This window comes from Puma concolor, chromosome C1, assembly GCF_028749965.1.
Source record: "Puma concolor isolate L17-30 chromosome C1, mPumCon1.1.hap2, whole genome shotgun sequence".
NCBI lineage: Eukaryota > Metazoa > Chordata > Mammalia > Carnivora > Felidae > Puma > Puma concolor.
In genome coordinates, this window is record NC_141674.1 from 80,226,421 (window position 1) to 80,244,993 (window position 18,573).

General features: G+C 44.0%; 1 protein-coding gene across 3 annotated transcripts in view; it reads right to left on the reverse strand.

Annotated features, from left to right (window-relative positions):
- ABCA4 (ATP binding cassette subfamily A member 4) overlaps positions 1-18,573 on the reverse strand; it is a 132,736-nt gene that overhangs the window by 21,707 nt on the left and 92,456 nt on the right. For all 3 annotated transcript variants that reach the window (XM_086717598.1, XM_086717597.1, XM_086717599.1), the window contains 9 exons: positions 17,640-17,826; positions 13,553-13,647; positions 12,027-12,059; positions 10,491-10,596; positions 10,297-10,371; positions 9,896-10,065; positions 7,552-7,729; positions 3,309-3,424; positions 2,143-2,290 (listed from right to left, as the gene is read on the reverse strand). In XM_086717598.1, coding sequence (XP_086573724.1) covers positions 2,143-2,290; positions 3,309-3,424; positions 7,552-7,729; positions 9,896-10,065; positions 10,297-10,371; positions 10,491-10,596; positions 12,027-12,059; positions 13,553-13,647; positions 17,640-17,826 — 1,108 coding nt within the window. The remainder of the gene's footprint in view (positions 1-2,142; positions 2,291-3,308; positions 3,425-7,551; positions 7,730-9,895; positions 10,066-10,296; positions 10,372-10,490; positions 10,597-12,026; positions 12,060-13,552; positions 13,648-17,639; positions 17,827-18,573) is intronic.

Sequence of the window (18,573 nt, forward strand, 5' to 3'; positions counted from 1 at the left end):
ATAAGCATTTCCAGATTCCCGTGTAACATACCTACTTCTCTCTTCTAGTACTTATAACATTGCCAGCCAGGGCTAATTACTTTTTACTTGCCTACTGTCCTCACTAGTCAGTGGTTCCCGGAGAACAACCAGGTCCTAATTATTTTGGTGTACTTTCTAAATACCTTAATCAACGATTAGCTCAAAATAGGTACTTCATTGTTTGAGACATGGGCTAATAAAATTCTGCTTATTCCAGGCCAGGCTCAATTGTGTTTCCTCTACCCAGATTCTCCTGATCCCTGTAGCCCCGTTCTTTGGCCCACTCTGATCTGTAGTGTTTTATCTGTCTCGTTCCTTTGCTGTCCTACCACACACTGTGTTATGGGATGACGTGTATGGTGGTTCATATTGGTTCCTAGCTTGGTGCACAGGTCATTTCTTGACTGGAACAGGAGTTCCAGCAGGGCAGGATAAGCGGGTCACACTTGTTTCCATCAGCACATCCATCACACGGTGTTCACCTGGTCGATACCTCTTGACTCAGTAGAGACAGCAGCTACTGGGACCTGAGAGCCTGCTGAGGGATACTGGGAATTTCTGCAGCATCTGTCTATCTGATAGCTTTCATGAAAGCAACCAGGCTTTATGCAGGGGAAAGGAGTATGATCAGTAAATGTTGGCTAAATGAGTGTAACCCTCAGCGGGGAGAATGTTTTGAGCTGCTTTGAGCTTACTCTTTAATTATTCTGAAGTAACACAATTTTTTAAGACTTAGTGGGCTGTGAGCCCATGACAAACAATTCTGGAGAGGAGGATTTTCAGTCTGCCAGAAGACTCTGCCATTGGCAGGGTCTGTGTTCTTTCTCATCCATCTCCCTTCTGGGGTCTGGCTGTGACATGTTACATTTTTTTTTTTTTTTTTTACCAGTCATGGGAAATTTTGGGTTTTATTTCTTGCTTAGTGGCTGCAGAAAGTCTGACAAGGTCTGGGAAAGCATCACTCAGGAGGCCATGGGATGGGGGGGACGGGGGGTTAGTGCAGATTTGCCATAGGTCCTCCCAGCAGGGCCTAGGGGTAGGAGTAGGGACAGGGGCCACAGAACAGCAGTGCAGATGTGCTGGCTGGTGCTTACACTCTGAACTACGAAGACCTACTAGGGGAGGGACAGGCTAGAGAGGCCACTGGGGACACAGGCATGTGGTGAGCCTACCAGTGCTTGAGAGTGCTCCAGGCCAGCCACAGGCAAGGCTCGGCCAGGCTGGGAGTGGGAGTGCAAGCAGAAACAGCCCTGGAGCCACTGCCATTGTTTTAGGGATTAGTCTGGCCAGCTCTTTCTGGGCAAGGAGAAGTCTGGGGAATGTGGACAGGTCAACTGTAATTTATAACTCATAAAAATGAATCATCAGCACCATAAATTCCTAACCCTATCTTCAGGATTAAGTTTCATGTAGTAAATGTTATTCTGTTACAATTTGTATAAGAAAGTGGGAGAAAGAAAACATATACATTTGCCATATACATTTACATATACATTTGTTGCCAGAACACCAAGAAACTGAAATGCAAGTTTGCCTCCTAAGTGACTGGGAAACAGGGGTAGGAAGGAGACTTCCTATGTGCCTTTTTGCTCCTTTTAAATTTTGAAATCACATGAATGTATTACGTGTGTGTGTGTGTGTGTGTGTGTGTGTGTGTGTGTGTGTGTGTAGAAAACTGAACACCAAAAGTCACCAAGGAAACCCTGAAAGAATAAGAAAATCTAAAAGCTTAGGATCACAAAAAGTCATTTATAGCTTGCAGAATGAGCTCAGAAAACCATGACACTCAGAGCACACAAATAAACTTAAAAGAGTTAAATGAGCTTAAAGAAAAAAAGGAAGGAAGGAAGGAAGGAAGGAAGGAAGGAAGGAAGGAAGGAAAGAAGGAAGGAAAGAAGGAAGGAAGGAAAGGAACGGAAAGGAGATGAAAGGAAGGAGAGAGGCAGGCACAGAGGTGGGCATGGAGAGAGGGAGCAAGAGAAAGGGAGGAGAGGAGGAAGCAACAGTCATGTATGCACTAAGATTTTCCAGCCACAGTACTTGCCCATGGCTCTACCTGACCATCAAATACTCTCTAGTATTTTAGTAATCAAACAAGAAAGCCATGAAAGTTATGCTTACCTGGTTATTCTCAAACAATTCTAAGATGAAGGTGATGGCACTGCTGTTGATGCCGATGAACAGATTAGCACAAGACAAGGCCACATAGGCTGTGCTGGGGATATCAAACAGGAAGGATGCTGGGTACATCATGGGAATGACTGCCCATCTGTGTGAAATGACATAACTCAGTGGGACAGAACTCCAGTCTCTATTCCATTTTCTGTACCACCACTAAATATAATACATTCCCTTCACACGAGGTGACATGTTTGAACTGGCGGGAGTCCCAGGAAGACCAGAAAGCTACTCCATCCCTTGGTCTTTGTTCCTTATCTTTGAAGGGAGATAATAATGCCTCCCCTGACCACCTATGGGGGTTTGGTGAGGAGCGAGTGAGATGGTGGCTATGAATGTACCTATAAACTACAAAGCCTTTTACAAAGCAGAGGGGGCAGTCTCTAACCTGTAATGCTTCCCACTCTAGTCTAGATCACCAAACCTGAGCTAAGATCCCAATAGGCTCATCATTAAAATTCACTTGAGTTGGTATGTCACAGTCAGGCTGGTTCCTGAATTCTCTATTTCTAAGAGAGAGGAATAGAGACCATTGCTCTGGCAGGACTTTACTGACCCACGTAGGAAGGATCAGGTATCACTATCTCCATTTCATAGATGAGGAAACTGAGGCCCAGATTACTTGTCCGTGGTTACAGGACAGTGTTATACAGTAAGAGGTAGGCCTGGATATAAAGTTGCATGCTTTGCTGTATGATTCTATGGGATTTAATCCTTGTATCATCCTCTGGCCCTGACTCAGGAACAGCCTTTCAGCTGCAGTCTTCTGTGTGCAAATAACTCTTGGCCAGTACAGCTGGAAACACTGAGATGGACAGGCTGGCCACAGATGAATCAGAATCAGAGCTGGGTGAGGCATGGGAGACTGACAGATCCCCAGATTCTGGTCAGGCCACAGTTTGTGTGGAAGAAGATTCATTTGAGCCCCAGGAACACCTCCATGTGTGGAGTCAGAAACAGAAGACAGACAAATTCCTTGTCGGTAGCCACACACCCTATTGGGTGCTGGAAGCTAACATGGCTGCCAGAAACTCTGTTTTTTTGTCAGAAGAGCATCCCCCTCCCCCAGCTTTCCTTTAGGCAGCATTAGCTAACGCCAAACAACTCACCCGTACAGCATGAGCAGTGCAACAAGGGCAGGAAGATTTTCCGGAGAAGTGTAGGCTTTCTTCTGAAACCCAATAAAGATGCTCACCACCAAAGCAGCGCTCACAGTATAATTCATCTTGAAGAGAGGAGAACAAGGCACTTAACCTCTAGAGACCTCTATTTTCAGTTCTATAAAATGAGGGTTGGGGCAGACTCCTCCAGGACTTATTATGGTCTGGGATTCTGATTCTGTCTGAACAGTTCTTAGTTAGCAAACATATGTTAAGTCATCCTTTGTCCTCCTATTCCTCCCCACTTCCACGTCCCAGTGCAGGAAACTTTCAGCCTATATCTTTTGAGAGAATGAATTATCAAATTCCACCTAATCTTTCATTTTCTCTTTCTAACTGGTCACAGAGTCCTGTTGATTCTACTTTCTAAGCATGTCTCTGGATTCAGAAAAAACTTAAAATATTTAGGTCTTGGCCTCATGAATTTCAAACAGATGTTACCATTTTACCACTTTATCCCTTTTCTTCCCTTCCTACACAATTCAGTCCTAAAGCCATCAGGATGGACAGGGAGAGGTGGGCACCCACAATGGGGTTACAGGAGGTGTCACAGCGGTCCCAAGCAGGATGAGAACCTGAGAAGAGTGAGGAGAGCATCCCACAGAGGACCGGCTGGTGTGGGGTATTGGAGCATGTCCTTATAGGGGTCGATCTGGTTGGGGCTATCAGAGCCAGAGCAGAATGAGGAGGACCTCCACACAGGGGGCAGCTGGAGCAACTAGAGGGGGATGTCCACATGAGGGAGAAGATGGTGGCAGAGATGGGAGACTTGGTCCATACAGGTATATTGTGCAGGCAGGTAAATGAGTCAGGGGTAACAGAAGCCAGTTCCTCACTCTTGAGGAAGAGTCACAAATATGGAAACACAGAGAACCCATGGTGTTGGGATTGGAAATGGAGGTTTTAGTGAGCTCATATTGTTTGGTGTGTAGACAGAGAAATACAGATGTAAATGCATGTATATCTATGTATATACATACATCTCTCTCCATTGAGAAGGCCTGAAGCCACTGATACCTCAGTGGCAGAGAAAATATATAGCCCTGAGATCTTGGTTTCTGAGGATTATTTTCCATAGGAAGGAATCAGCGTTTCACAAGGAGATGGCTGATTCCAGGATAGGGCTGAGGGACGTGCACGATGAGCCCGGAACATCTCACTATGCCAGGGAGCATGGAGGTGCTCAAGCAAGATGAAGACACAAGTCGAGAGAAAACAAAAGTTGGCTTGAAAGGGCTCCCACTGGCCAAACGGGATAATCTGAGCATCAAAATAAATAAGCATGGTATCAAACTGTAATTAACACAGGAACCATTAATCCACATGGGTATACATAAATAAATGGAAAGTCTGATAACAAATAGGATATTTACATAGCTTCAAAGTACCTCTCCCCCATCTCTTATCAATTATACAATGGAGGAACTCAGCAGACACCTTGTGACCAAAGTGACCATCATCAGTAATACAACAAAATGAAATCAGAAGCTACCTGATCAGATGCAGTGAGAAGAACAGAGTACATTCATGATACCACTGAATGATACCACCATTCACGATAACCTGAATCTAATCATAAGAAAACTTGGGTCAAACTCAAAGAACATTTTACAAAATAACTGGCCTATGATCTTTAAAAGGTCAAGGTTGTGTGTGTCAAGAAAAGACTGAAGAACCATTCCAAATTGAAGAAGAGTGAAGAGAGAGGACAACAAAATGCAGTGACTCAGAGCTAGACTCTTTTCTAGAAAAGACACTATTGGGGCAATTAATGAAATTTGAGTGGGGTCTGAGGACAAGATGGAGGTGACCCACCAGTGCTAGTGTCCTGATGTTGACAGTTATGTTGTGACTGTATTGGGTGTGTCCTCATTTATAGGAGGTAGACACTGGAGGTACGAGGTGTATATGTGTGTGTGTGTGTGTGTGTGTGAAAAGCATCCTGTTGGGAAGTTACCCTGAAATGACTTAGAAAAAAAGTGTTGAACTATTTTTATAACAATTTTGTGATTGTTTCAAAATTGAAAGAAAAACAGATGACATATAAAAAATAACTTAGGGCTGCCTGGGTGGCTCAGTCGGTTAAGTGTCAAACTTCAGCTCAGGTCATGATCTCACGATTCATGGATTCCAGCCCCGCGTGTCGGGCTCTGTGCTGACAGCTCAGAGCCTGGAGCTTGCTTCAGACAGAGCTTGCTCTCTCTGTCCCTCCCCCACTTGCACTCGCGCATGTGCTCTCTCTCTCAAAAATAAACATTAAAAAAATAACTTAAAATATCCTATCTGTGCTGAGTGAATGATATAAACAATAAGTGTTCATTCATTCATTCATTCATTCATTCACTCATTCATTCAACAATGACCCTCAGGCATATGTTATCTTTTTGCCACTGGTTAGTGAGGGTGCTAAGCTCCAACACTGTAGATCCTACAGTTCAGATTCCAGGCCAGTCTTAAAATTCTAGAGTCTCAGGGGCGCCTGGGTGGCGCAGTCGGTTAAGCGTCCGACTTCAGCCAGGTCACGATCTCGCGGTCCGTGAGTTCGAGCCCCGCGTCGGGCTCTGGGCTGATGGCTCAGAGCCTGGAGCCTGTTTCCGATTCTGTGTCTCCCTCTCTCTCTGCCCCTTCCCCGTTCATGCTCTGTCTCTCTCTGTCCCAAAAATAAATAAACGTTGGAAAAAAAAAAATTAAAAAAAAAAATTCTAGAGTCTCAGAAGCATGATAGCATCATATTCACCATCTTCTAACTCTTCATTGGCCTGCCAACTGTCTACTTTGCTAATATCACCTCCCATCGAGATACCCACTCTACCCTTCCAGCCACAAATTTCTCCTTTGGCTCAGAGATCTCTATAGATAGGCAAACACATGGGTTAGCCTGAAGTATAAATTTTATAATCCTTGTCTTTAAAAAAAGTAGAATGCAAAGACCAGGACTTGAATAGCTTTTCAATGCAGGCAAGCCTAGCTCCTTTCATGTTTAAAGCACAGGGCCAGTGTGGGTGGCTACACGTGATGTTCTCATCCAAAGCGAGGCTTGCAGGTTCTGATTCCTCCCCATGTATTCAGTGTTTTCTCAGGTAGACAGGACAGAGAGGAAAGAACTTAGCTGCTACTGATGGATTTCTGGTTTTGTAATGTTAAGTGATGAATGTGTTAGTAGCTGAGTAAGAGAAAAGAAATCATGTCTTTATAAACCCTAGTATTTATCATAATTATTAAAAACCACAGTGAAAAAAGGTGTTTGTGTTGGCCTCCACCATGATATATCTTATCATAAAATGAAGTAGAGACTCACGTTAGTCTTAGAATACTGGGATAAAATAAAGGATCTTGTTACCCACCCACAGTCCCCAGAAAACACGAGCTGGTATCATAATGATCCCTGCTACAATATAACTAAGCCTTTGCTACCAATTTATTTGATCCTGTGGCCTGTCATAAATTAACCCACCCTGACTTCTTCCTGCTCCCAACAACCTTGGTTGTCAGAGAGGTGGTAGTCTGCTGTTGACTTGATAAATAATTTTTTCTTTATGTTCCCTAAAGTGGTGGCTAATTGGATTTAATGGGGGAAACAAAGTAAGGCCACTGGGTAGGGTTGCCAGATTTAGCCAATAGAAATATAGGATGCTCATTTAAATTTGAATTTCAGATAAACAACCAATACTTTTTTTTTAGTGTAAGTCTGTCCTATGCAATATTTGGGGGGGTGAGTGGGATATACTCATACTAAAATCATTGTTTTATCTGAAATTTAAAATTAACTGATGTCCTATATTTATTTGGTGATTCTACCACAAGGGAAGTTCCATCCTCCCCCTTTTAGGGGTAGGTCAGGATGTAAGAAGAGAATGTAGGATGAAGGACCTCTTGATATTACCACTTCAGCTCCAGATTATGTCCAGAAGGCCAGCCTCATGCCTGCAGTGCAATGATTATTCAGTGGGTCAGAAGGCCCCTTGGTGCCCTCACGCAGCAGTTGTTAAGCTGAGCCCCACATCCTTCCCCAGCTCGGGGCTTCTAATTCTGTGCCTTTCAAAGAGACCGCGAACACACAAGGCCCTCGGCACAGCACCTCCTGTAGCCCTGACAGTATGAGAGCCCCACCCTGCCATGTCCCCTCAGTCAGAGCAAACACCCGCCACCTTGGGCCTTGGAGGCAAGGGAGGTGCCATGATCTGACACTTACAATGTCCCAGAGGAAGTTGGTCAGCCAGTAGGTTATGGGGCTCACTCCACTGATAAACTGGAGGTGCTTGGCTTTGTTTACCCTCTCCTGGATCAAATAAAGGACAAAGCTGGCTGGGATGAAGGACATGGCGAAAATCACACAGATGGCAACCACAGCATCTACCGAAGTAGTCAGCCTGCAGCAGGACAAGAGACAAGGGAAGACAGAGGTAAAGAAGGAGGAGCAAATGCAGGAGAAAGACAAAGTTAGACTCTGGGAAGTCCTCACCCATCTCCAGGTAGCAGCCTCCAGAATCCCCTTCAGTGGCTGGAAGCTTGTCGCTTCACTCAATTGTGCTACTCAAACTGGGTCAAGGTTAAATGGGTATCTGTGGCTTCCTGTTCCACGTTACAACTGAATACTAATATTAATGTGAACATTGAATATTTTCTATGTTAATATGATAATCTAAACAAATTTTATGTTTTCTAATTATCTGTAGATGGTATATAGAAATGATTCTTATATTAATCTCATATACTATAATGTTCTCATTAGTTCTCATAATTTGTCAATAGATAACTTGAATTTTCTATGTAGAGCAATAGGGTGTGTGAAATCTTGTTAAGTCACGTTTTCTTTTTTTTTTTTTTTTTAAATTTTTTTTTTTTTCAACGTTTATTTATTTTTGGGACAGAGAGAGACAGAGCATGAACGGGGGAGGGGCAGAGAGAGAGGGAGACACAGAATCAGAAACAGGCTCCAGGCTCTGAGCCATCAGCCCAGAGCCCGACGCGGGGCTCGAACTCACGGACCGTGAGATCGTGACCTGGCTGAAGTCGGACGCTTAACCGACTGCGCCACCCAGGCGCCCCTTAAGTCACGTTTTCAAGAAACATATCACAACATGGAGAAATGTTCATAATGTAAATTTAAGTGAAAAGAGTACAGGCCAGTTACATAGAAGCTTGGCTCTATTCACCCTTCTCTGGATTGAAGAGAAAGCATGTGGCTAAGGGGGCAGGTGTGGGCTGAAGTCCAGCCTGAGCTTCACATACGAACTATGACCCTGGTGTGGGGCAGTGCCCTCACAGAGAAAGGAGCGCTTTTTGTGCTGCCCTGATAAAACTACAAAGAACATGATCCATACATATAGTAAAAACAGAATAAATAACTGGAAGAAAACACACAAAAATGTTTAGAGGCAAAAACTGTGTAGGGTTGCAGCAAGTAAGTTTTTAAAACCCTATTCTATAAACTGACATATAAAAAAATAAATAAAAAATAAAATTCTAGGGGCGCCTGGGTGGCTCAGTCGGTTAAGCATCTGACTTCGGCTCAGGTCATGATCTCACGGTCTGTGAGTTCGAGCCCTGCATCGGGCTCTGTGCTCACAGCTCAGGGCCTGGAGCCTGTTTCGGATTCTGTGTCTTCCTCTCTCTCTGCCCCTCCCCTGCTCATGCTCTGTCTCTCTCTGTCTCAAAACTAAATGAAAACATTAAATAAATTAAAAAAACCCTATTCTATAAACTTTATTTAATGAACATATACTATTTCATATACTACTTTTATAACCTCAGAAGATTCCTATTTCTTATTTCAGATTCAAGAGGCTTAGCAGAAGACATAGAAACTTGGACTGAGTGAGAACTGGTGTAGGATAGACTATTCTTCCTTAGTTTAGGGCCTCAGAGGGTATCCACAGGAAGGCCAGAAGGGACCAGGGCCCAAGTTTTAGCTGATGACATTTGACATGTTCAGGGCCCAGTGTTCAGGGCAATATACTGGGATAGGAAAACGTGGACCCTCACAGCCTACCAGAAGAATTCTGCACTAACAAAGGCATACCCACCAAAAACAGGCCTCAAATGGAGCACATATACTACAAAATTGCACAAGATTATTGTTTTTTACTGCCAGAAAATGTGCAGTAAGAACCTAAGCTTGAGGAAGGCAAAGATCTATTGATATCTTGAAAACCTGGTCATCTGAGGGATATTACCAGAATCTAAGATGATTACTTCTGGGGAGATGAAAGACTGACTCAACTTTCCCAGTTCCTGGCAGTCACTTTGCATACTGGAAAGGAGAATATTTGTGTAAGCTCCAGGAGCAACTTGTTATCAAGACCTGAAAGGGAAGAGAACTATATACATGCTTACTTTCCAAATAAACACTAAGAGAAAGAATGGCCAAACAGTTTGGTACACAAGGCGTTTGAAAGTCTCATGTTCATGTGTGCCTGATTTAACAACCTTGCCATCCAGCCCAGCAGCTCATGTTAGTGAGAATCCTCTTGGGGTGTCCAAAGAATGGAGAGGGTGACAAGCAAGCTGTGAGGTTGGGGGCCATGGTGGCTTACACTGTGATCTCTGAGAGCTGCTCCTTGGTCAGGTTCAGGGGCTGGCTTATGACGGTGATGCCATACTCCTCAGGGTTCTTGTCCTTGTGCAGGCTGGCCCGTAAGATGGCGTTATGAGCCACGTTGAGAAAGCTCACCAGGGCATGCCAACCTTTGTTGTTAAACCATACCTATGGGACAGAGATAATAGGCTTTGTTAGGTGGTGCTACAGCTGTTTAGAGAAAAAATGAGCTGCAGGAAAAAGAATGTAAGGAGGAAGAAGGGTTTGGCAGCTGGAAGACATTCCATGCTAGATTTCAACAGGAGAAGGGATGGAATTTAATTAAGCTGGGAAAACAAAACTAAAATAACTAGTTTATGCGAATTTTTAGCTCTAGGGCAGATTATATAGGGCCCATACCTTAATGTTGTCTTCAGTTTCTAGATGTTTCAGGAAAGCAGGCATTTCTTTAGAGGCCTCTCTGGTGATGGGGCCCTAGAAAACCATAATGAACAAGCACAAGGGTTTCTTCCCTGCTTAGCCCTCATGATCATTTGTTTCATGATAACCAGCATGTCAAAAGTTCTATTCAAATCTTCAGTCTGTTTACATACCCCGCTCACATTCATTATCTGGCCAAGGTGGCTTAAAAATCCAACGAGCGCTTCCCCAGTGATGGGAAGAACCGGGAGCTTTCCTCCGATGGAAATTCCTCCGTACCTGACAAGGGAACAAGAAGTCCTCAAGTCAGTGCCATGAACTGTGCTTGTGCTGCTTCCTACTTGTCAGTAACTCTCTCAGGTTCTGAAGGGAAATGTGTACTTTGAGGGGGATTTTCTGGACCAGGGAACAACATGGCTCCACTTTACAAACCTACTATTAACACTTCCATGTTGCCTCCGGGATAAATCCTAATCTTTACTGAGCTTGGTCTCTGCCTACCTCTCCAACTTAGCCCCTCCTCATGCCTTCCCTCAAGTGGCATATTCCAGCCACATCAAATCACTTCCAGAGCCCCTGATGGTCCAGGCTGCCTTAGTGTCTCTGCCTCTGCGGGGCTGCTAGCTTCCTGGGAGTACCTTTCCCTCTTCTGAGCAACTGGCCAACTCCAACTCATCTGTTATACGTCATCTTCTCTTTGAAGTCTTCCCTGACTCTCCTTACACTCCAACCAATGATTCCTTTATGGGCCCACTTCTGTGCTTTGCAGGCACTTCTGGCAGCAGTGGGCTCACCTTCATCTGGTCAGGATCAGTCCCGCTGGGCCTCTCTGTCCGTGCCTCTCAACCCCAGCCTGCCTCCGGCAGCCCCTCACCATCCTCTCTGCCTTTAGCCCCATAATTGGGGTCCTAGCATTGGCTCTCCTGCTCTAACCGATCTTCCACAGTGCTTGGAAGTCTCAAGTGATCATCCTCAAACACTGATCTGAGCCTGTCGCTCTCTGGTTTAAAGCCCTTCAGTGGCAGGATAAAAGCCAAACTCCCAGACAGGATAAAATTAATGTGCTGCTTAGGCAAGGCAGAAGAGGGGAACTTTATTTCTCAGGGATTTAATCTGCACCCCCCCCCCAATATTTCTGCTTCAACTGAGGCCCCACACTTCCCTCTAGGGGGATTTCCCTTTCGTGGTCCAGACTCTACCCAGGAAATCAAGTCAACATCAGCTCTGCTTTCATTGTAGAGGTCCTATTCCTGAGGGACCCCGGGAGGACAGCTCATTCTTAGAATATCCCTGGATGATCCTCCAAACCTCTGAAACCATTTGAGCCTCCAGAATGTCCCAGGAACAGGGTGAGTCTGGGCCTGGGCCAGACTCCCTGAGGCTCGAAAGGGATGTGCCAGAGTGGCAGGGCTTAGGTTATGAGTCCTCTCACTGCAGCCTTCTACACTGTTATCCTTGTGAAGTTTTAGAACCCTCTCCAAGTGAGAATGCTCTGGAACTCCTCCTCAGGAAATACCACCTCCATATAGATCCTCCGAGATCAACTGCTGAGCACCTTCTGTCAGAGCTACATATCTTTCAGGACGTGTCTTGTGAATTCCTGAGTACATACAGAGCAGCCCACATGGCTTTGAGGTGTGGCTTTTTTTTATGTGCAATTATTTTAGAGGGATATGAGATTTTAATTTCTTACAAAAATAGTTTCTTACCTCTGTTCATTGACCCAGAATTTGCTCTTTAAGCTGAAAGCCAAAACAAATCATACGATGAATACCATAAGTAAGGCAGTAGTGTTAACTTTCCTTCCTAAACACTCATTGGGGCAGCTCAGTCCTCCAGGGCAGTTTTGCATTTCCTGATATCCAAACAGTGTGGAAGCCTCCAGGCCCAAGGGCTGAACCCAAATACACATGCAGAGGAAGGACCATACTCCACCATTGGCTCTCCAAGTCACATCCCGCATGCTGGGCCCTCTGGGTGGCCCTGTGGTCAGGTCATTTGTCAGACCATCTGGACCCAGAAAATATGGACCACTATACCAGTTCAGAGTGAAGACTGCAGCCCTCCCATCTTCCATCCTGCATAAATAAGACTCTAATAATTACCTGCACACTTGGGAAAAGTTCTGACTTAGTCTAAGCCCAAAGTTAAGGACTGAATTCCAGCCAATCAGGGGTAAAATTATAAGACAAGAAATGAGCAGATGCCAATTCTAGACCTCATAGTTTAGGCCCAGAAACTATCACGGTCATCAAGCACAAAATCCCAAATTCCATATTGCAAAAATTTGTTGCTGAGAACAAAGTTTGGGTGGTTGCTGTTTATTATAGTATTGAATAAATTCTATGCACTCTGCTCTTAATTTTTGTGCTTGGATGGCATTTTTCATTTTGCTAACTGCTGGCTTGGCACTGCCCTCTCAGCAGTGGCTCTCACCACCAGCAGTGTGTTCTGAGTCCATTTATCCCTTGTTCAGAGTTTGATAGAGGAAGCAACTGAATGCACTACTAAAATTAGTATGTTTTAAGGCCTCAGAGCACATGGGGACTGGATTAGGGTTTCCTTTGACCCTCTTTTTAGAGCATGCTGTTGTGGATCTCTGATAGGGGCTGCTGAAACCACTCACCCCGGGGTGGAGCCTGATAAGAACAGCTGCAGAGCTGAGAGCAGCGAGCACTTACGGAAGAGCTCACTGGCATACTAAGGCAATGGAGGTGATAATTTACAGCAATGTGCAGTTAACCTGGCCAACCTGTGGGCTCACTCACACACTGCCATCCCACTGCCTTTTTCCCATGTTGGTCTGATTTTTTCCTTTCTCTTCTTTGCTTCTTACTTTCCCTCTTGCTTCTCTCCTCTTCTTCTACCTTTTCTCCTTTACTCTCCCTCTAAATGTGGTCTCTGTTTCTTAACCAGTTAAAACATGAGGCTGCATTACTGGATAAACTCTATGCTTTCTTATGTTACTTTTAATGCTGCATGGGTTAAACTTTAAGACGGGTTGGCTTAAATAAAACAAAAAACAAAAACAAAAACAAAATTAATCTTAAATTACATTTTACTTGTATATGCCTCAATTGTTTTTTTTTGGTTGGATGAGGCCCCCAAATCAGGGAAAAGAAAATTTTCCACTGCCCTGATAGTTGATACATTGTGAGAATAAACTATCTTCTGTCTCTAGTTAATATTTTCTACAGGAAGCCAGGATTAAAAGTATGAAAGAATCTCTTCTTACCTGCTTCGTATAAGAGCAGGATATGTTTTTACCAAGAAGTCAGAGATGTTCCTGTTTGTAAGATCTTGTAGAATTTCAGAGCTGTGCTGTATTCTCTGAGGCAATGAGACATCTGTGTTAATCACCTTGGAATCTGATGCTTGTTCTTCTCCAAAAATTATTTATGGACTCAGCTGCTGGGAAAATACTAACAAAAGCACTGGCATGTGCCTAATTCCCACACTAAAAAGTGGGAGTCATCTTTGGCCCCTCTCTTTTCTCCAATCCATTTTCAAGGTAGGATAGAGCCAACTCCAAAACAAATATCCTCATTCCTCCGGTTCCAGACTGCCACCCTAGTCCAAGCCTCCACTCAGATCTCACCTGGACCTCGACACAGACTTCCAGACTGGTATCCCTCATTCAACCCTGGCCTTCCAAAATCCATTTTCTCCCTAGAAGCCAGACCGAGCTGTAAAAATATAAATCAGAATACCCCACTCCATGCTTTCCATACTCAAATAACCCCTGGGATCCTCTGAGGATCATCACCAGGGCTGCCACGGCCTCATGATCTGGCCCTGCCCTGCTCTCTGAGGCCCTCTGCCGCCACTCTCCTCACCATCCCCACCTATCTTCCCTGCATCTCCAGTGCACACTCCTCATTCCTGAGGTCGCTTTGCACTTGGCAGTGCCTTCTGCCTTCTTTGCTCTGCCCGGACAACCTCACACGGCTAGCTCTTCCTCATTCAAGTATCAACCTACATTTTTCTCCTCAGAGAAGTATTTTATATTTCTAGTCATTCTCGATCATAACCTACTGCTGTATTATCTTCACATCTGCATCTCTGCCTGAAATTTTCTCTCCAGTTGATCTGCTTGTTTCTCTGTTACTGCCCCATAGGACATGAATTCTGTGAGAGCAGGGACTTTCTCTGTGGTGTCCCCAGCACTCAGAATAGTAGCTGGAATGTAGCTTAAACAATAAATTTGTGACATGAATGAAAGAAGTCAAGCAGTGCCTTATAATTTACAGATTGTAATAATACACTTCAAAATATATCTAGAACTGGAAGCTTATTTCGACTTTAGAGGATTCAAAAAGGCCACCAGGTGGCAATACTACTTTAAATTTGGGTCTACACTGTTCAGTTTCTGGTCAATCAGGAGCCTGGGGTGTCAGGGGCACCACCCAGATGTAGCTGAGGGGATTTTTGGTGGCATTAAAAACACATCACATATACCATCACATACCATTCCTTATATTTTTATATACTTTCTGTCACCCTTCCCCATTCCCATTTTACTCCTTTTAATTCATTTTCTTCACTTGGTTCCTCAAATGCTAGGAGAACTACCATCTACTGACCGCTTACTGTGAGCCAGAGATTGTATTAAATTCTCCATATATGTTGTCTCCCTTCATCCTTATACTCTTATGAAAGAGGAACTGTTGCTTTAATTTACAGCCAGAGAAATTGAGGTCCAGAAAGCTCAGCTAACTTGCACCAGGTTACAGAACTGGTAGGTGATTGGTCTAGGATTTCAATCTCTAGCTGTCTGTTTCCACAGCCCAGCTATTTTCACTCTATCACCCTGTATTCTCACCAAGCTGAGAATGGTACCCAGGGGACCAAGCTACCCTGGTAGAACCTAGGCTGGAACAATTGCTGGTGCCTGGTAATTTGTGAGAAAAAATTTTTTTAATTCTGTCAAATAAAATACTCCTACAACTTGATCTCTGTGCATTCTAGAAGTTAGGGATGGAGCACTTCCACCTCAGGGCCTACCACCATTCAAAGAATGTTAGGGCAGCAAGGGACCCTAGAGAAGACTGCATCACCATCCCCGTTTTCCTGTTGTGTACAATTTACTACCTCTGAGTGAAGCCCATACCCTTTGGCCTTATTTCAGGCTGAATAGGAGAGTGTGTCTGAGTGAACAGGGTGAGTGGGTATAAATATGAGTATGTGACACACACACACACACACACACACACACACACGGCACCTCCTGTGCAGATGCCTGAGATTCAATTTTGTTTCCAAGAGAAGCATTAATGATAGTGAGGAAACGCAGAAGTGACCAAAAAAAAAAAAAAAAAAAAAAAAAAATCACAGGAACTGGCTCGTCTTTTCCCAAGATTCGGCTATGGTGGTCTGTTAAATCCCACCCCGCCCAGGGATCAAGGACTAACTACTGAAAAAAAGTTCCTAAGCTAGGCGGGCAGCTTGAAGGTAGGATTCACAGATGAAATGAAACCTCACACAGCTATGCTTAGCCCTCTTTCCCTGTCTTCCCAGCCAAGGACTTGACATCCAGTGTCTCACCCTCAGTGTCCTGATGCTGGATATACCTGAGTGGACACGGTCACAGGGCCCCTCAGTAATCCCAACAGAAGCAAAGCTTTCTCTTGGGGTACAGAGAATTGGGGCAAGTTCCCTGATTCCCTACTATGGAATCTCTATGATGCTACAGTGGCTGAGTTGTGATTCAAAGGGAAAACATATTGCTTGAGAAGTATAAAGCCATATGCTTTTAGCATAAAAAAAGAGAAAGGAGGATGCTCACAAACACAGAATCATTTATAGGCCAGCAACTGTGACTGACGCTATGGTAAAATTCAGTTGTCCCCCATTATGTGCTCTAACTTTCTGCTGTAGGCCATAGTAACATACTTTTATCTTGGGTACAAGGCCACCCAGAATAAAGACTATAGTTCCTAGTCTGCCTTGATGTTCAGTTGTGGTTAATCATGTACAAGAGAAAGTGCAGTGTGGTAGCTTCTGGAAATCTTTCTTAAAAGATGGTGTATTTGCACACTGTCCTCTCTTCTTCATCCCTTCTTCTATTCTGCTGCCAGAGAAGTAGATTCTGCCATCTTGGGCAGTGAGGCTGAGGCGTGTTTACCATAGAGGAGCAACAAAACACAAGGTCATGGACTGCCTGCAGAAACTTTCGCAGGAGAGAGAAACAAACTGCCTCTTATTTTACTCACCGTTAGCTTGAGGTTGTCATCAATTGAGTTTACAGTTTCTTTAGTTACATTATTTCATTGAGTTCTCAACATAATGCTATCAAATAGGTAGCTACCTTTAATTAAAAGTGAGGAAATTAAGGCTCAGAAAGGCCAAGTAACCAACCCAGGGCTCTCTGATGCCAACGCCAGTGCTCGTCCCACTGTGTTACACTATGATTGTCGGGGAATCATCAGTCACTGGTAAATCATTAGAGAGGGCCACACAAGGCCCAATTCTGTGCAAGTCAGCTGTGGGGCTTATTAGCAACTAAACACAGGGTGAGACTCCTCTGGCCCCTTTCGCTGTCTCTAAAACCCCTGGGAAAGACTCACTGTGATACATTAAGGGATTCAGAACTCCCAAGAGAGGATGCTGCTCAGAGAAAAGCATAGGTGGCTGTGTGTGTCTGTGTGTGCATATGCATGCATGTGTATGCATGTTAGTTACGTGGCACATGGCAAACTTCTTAATTAGGTTGTTAACAAGAGTGCAAATACATATGCATTTGAATGGACACTATGACACTGCTTATAATGGAAAAAACTGAAAACTCACATGTTCAACGAGAGGTTAAATAAATTAAAATAAATCGAAACAGAGGGATAGTATGCAGGCATGAAAAACAATGATGTAAATGGATACTTATTGACATGAACATATGTTTTAAGTGAAAATGGCAGGTTTTGAGACAGCATTTTGAATATAATCCTGTTTGGATGGATAAAAAGCAAAGGTTATTGGCTATCTCCAATTATTTTTTTCTTCTGACTTAATGGTATTTTCTAATTTTTTTGTAACAAGCATACATGACTTGTATATTTTTTTCAATGTTTAAAGTTTTTTTGACTAGAATGAAGAGACAGTGCTTGGTGGAAAATGAAGCTATTGGATACTTCTCTAATTGGCTGTGATAGAGCCTTTTGGCACCTTTCTGAGAGGACCCCAGGACTCACCTGGCTCTTCACTCAGCTGTCAGTTTGAAATGTTAGTTGGCTAGAAACTCAGGAGGCACAGTGTATTACTTTCCCTAATCCCTGCTGTCATAGGCAGATTCGGGGCCCCTGGTTTCCCATGGAGGGTCAAGGTACCTGAGGGGGTGGGAGCCCCCCTGCGCCCTCTGGGCACTCAGGGAGCATGGTGAGCTTCTCTCTGGTGCTGCATCTGCAGGAAGGCGAGGGGTCGTCTGGTGTCCATTTCTGCTTCTGGAACAGGTGGGTGATGTTTGGGGACACAGACGGAGTCTTCCAGGGGGTTGAATTGCCACAGGGGTACTCCCTCATGGAAGGCAAAAAAATATTTCACAAGCAGCTCCAGCTGATAAAAAAATCCCTAAAAATGAGAGATAATGCCCAACCCTCTCCTTAGCCTTTCCTCTTTCTCCTCAGACCCATGCATGCATGCATTTTCTTCTTCTATTCTTGGGAGGTTAGTTTCTGCTCAAAAAAAAAAAAAAAAAAAATCAAGACTAGAATTTTGTTGATTGACTAGGTGTGGGGCTGGGCAATAATTATCTACTTTGTGGACTGTTTTATCTGCTTTCTTCCTTCTGCCACCTCTAGCTGTTGAGAAACAGAACAAATAAGAGTTTGAAATTAGTCTATTTTGGCCCTTATCTATATCTGAAAAATACTGAATGAGAGCAGTTACAATTATATTTAAATTGTTGGATTTTTGGTGGGTTTCAACTGCTTTCTATAACTCCCTTCTCTATACTTACAGCAATAACTGAAAGTTAGCCATTTATGTAATTAATGCCACTCTTGGTCCAATTAAACAACAGCACATCCCCCACCTCCTTCCTTTCTCTGTTCAGATTCCTTTCAAATAAGTGGGAAGCTTATGTCAGTTCAGAATGGAACTTTCTATATTGAGAATTATAGAAATACAGAGTTGCCGGTGATGCAGGGGCTTCCTAAGAAGTGGTGACACCCTTGCACATGGGTGTTGAAAGAGAGGCTGGGGGACAGTGAGGGATATGGAAGCACCCATGTAATAGAGAGCTGCACTGAGGTGGAGCCTCTC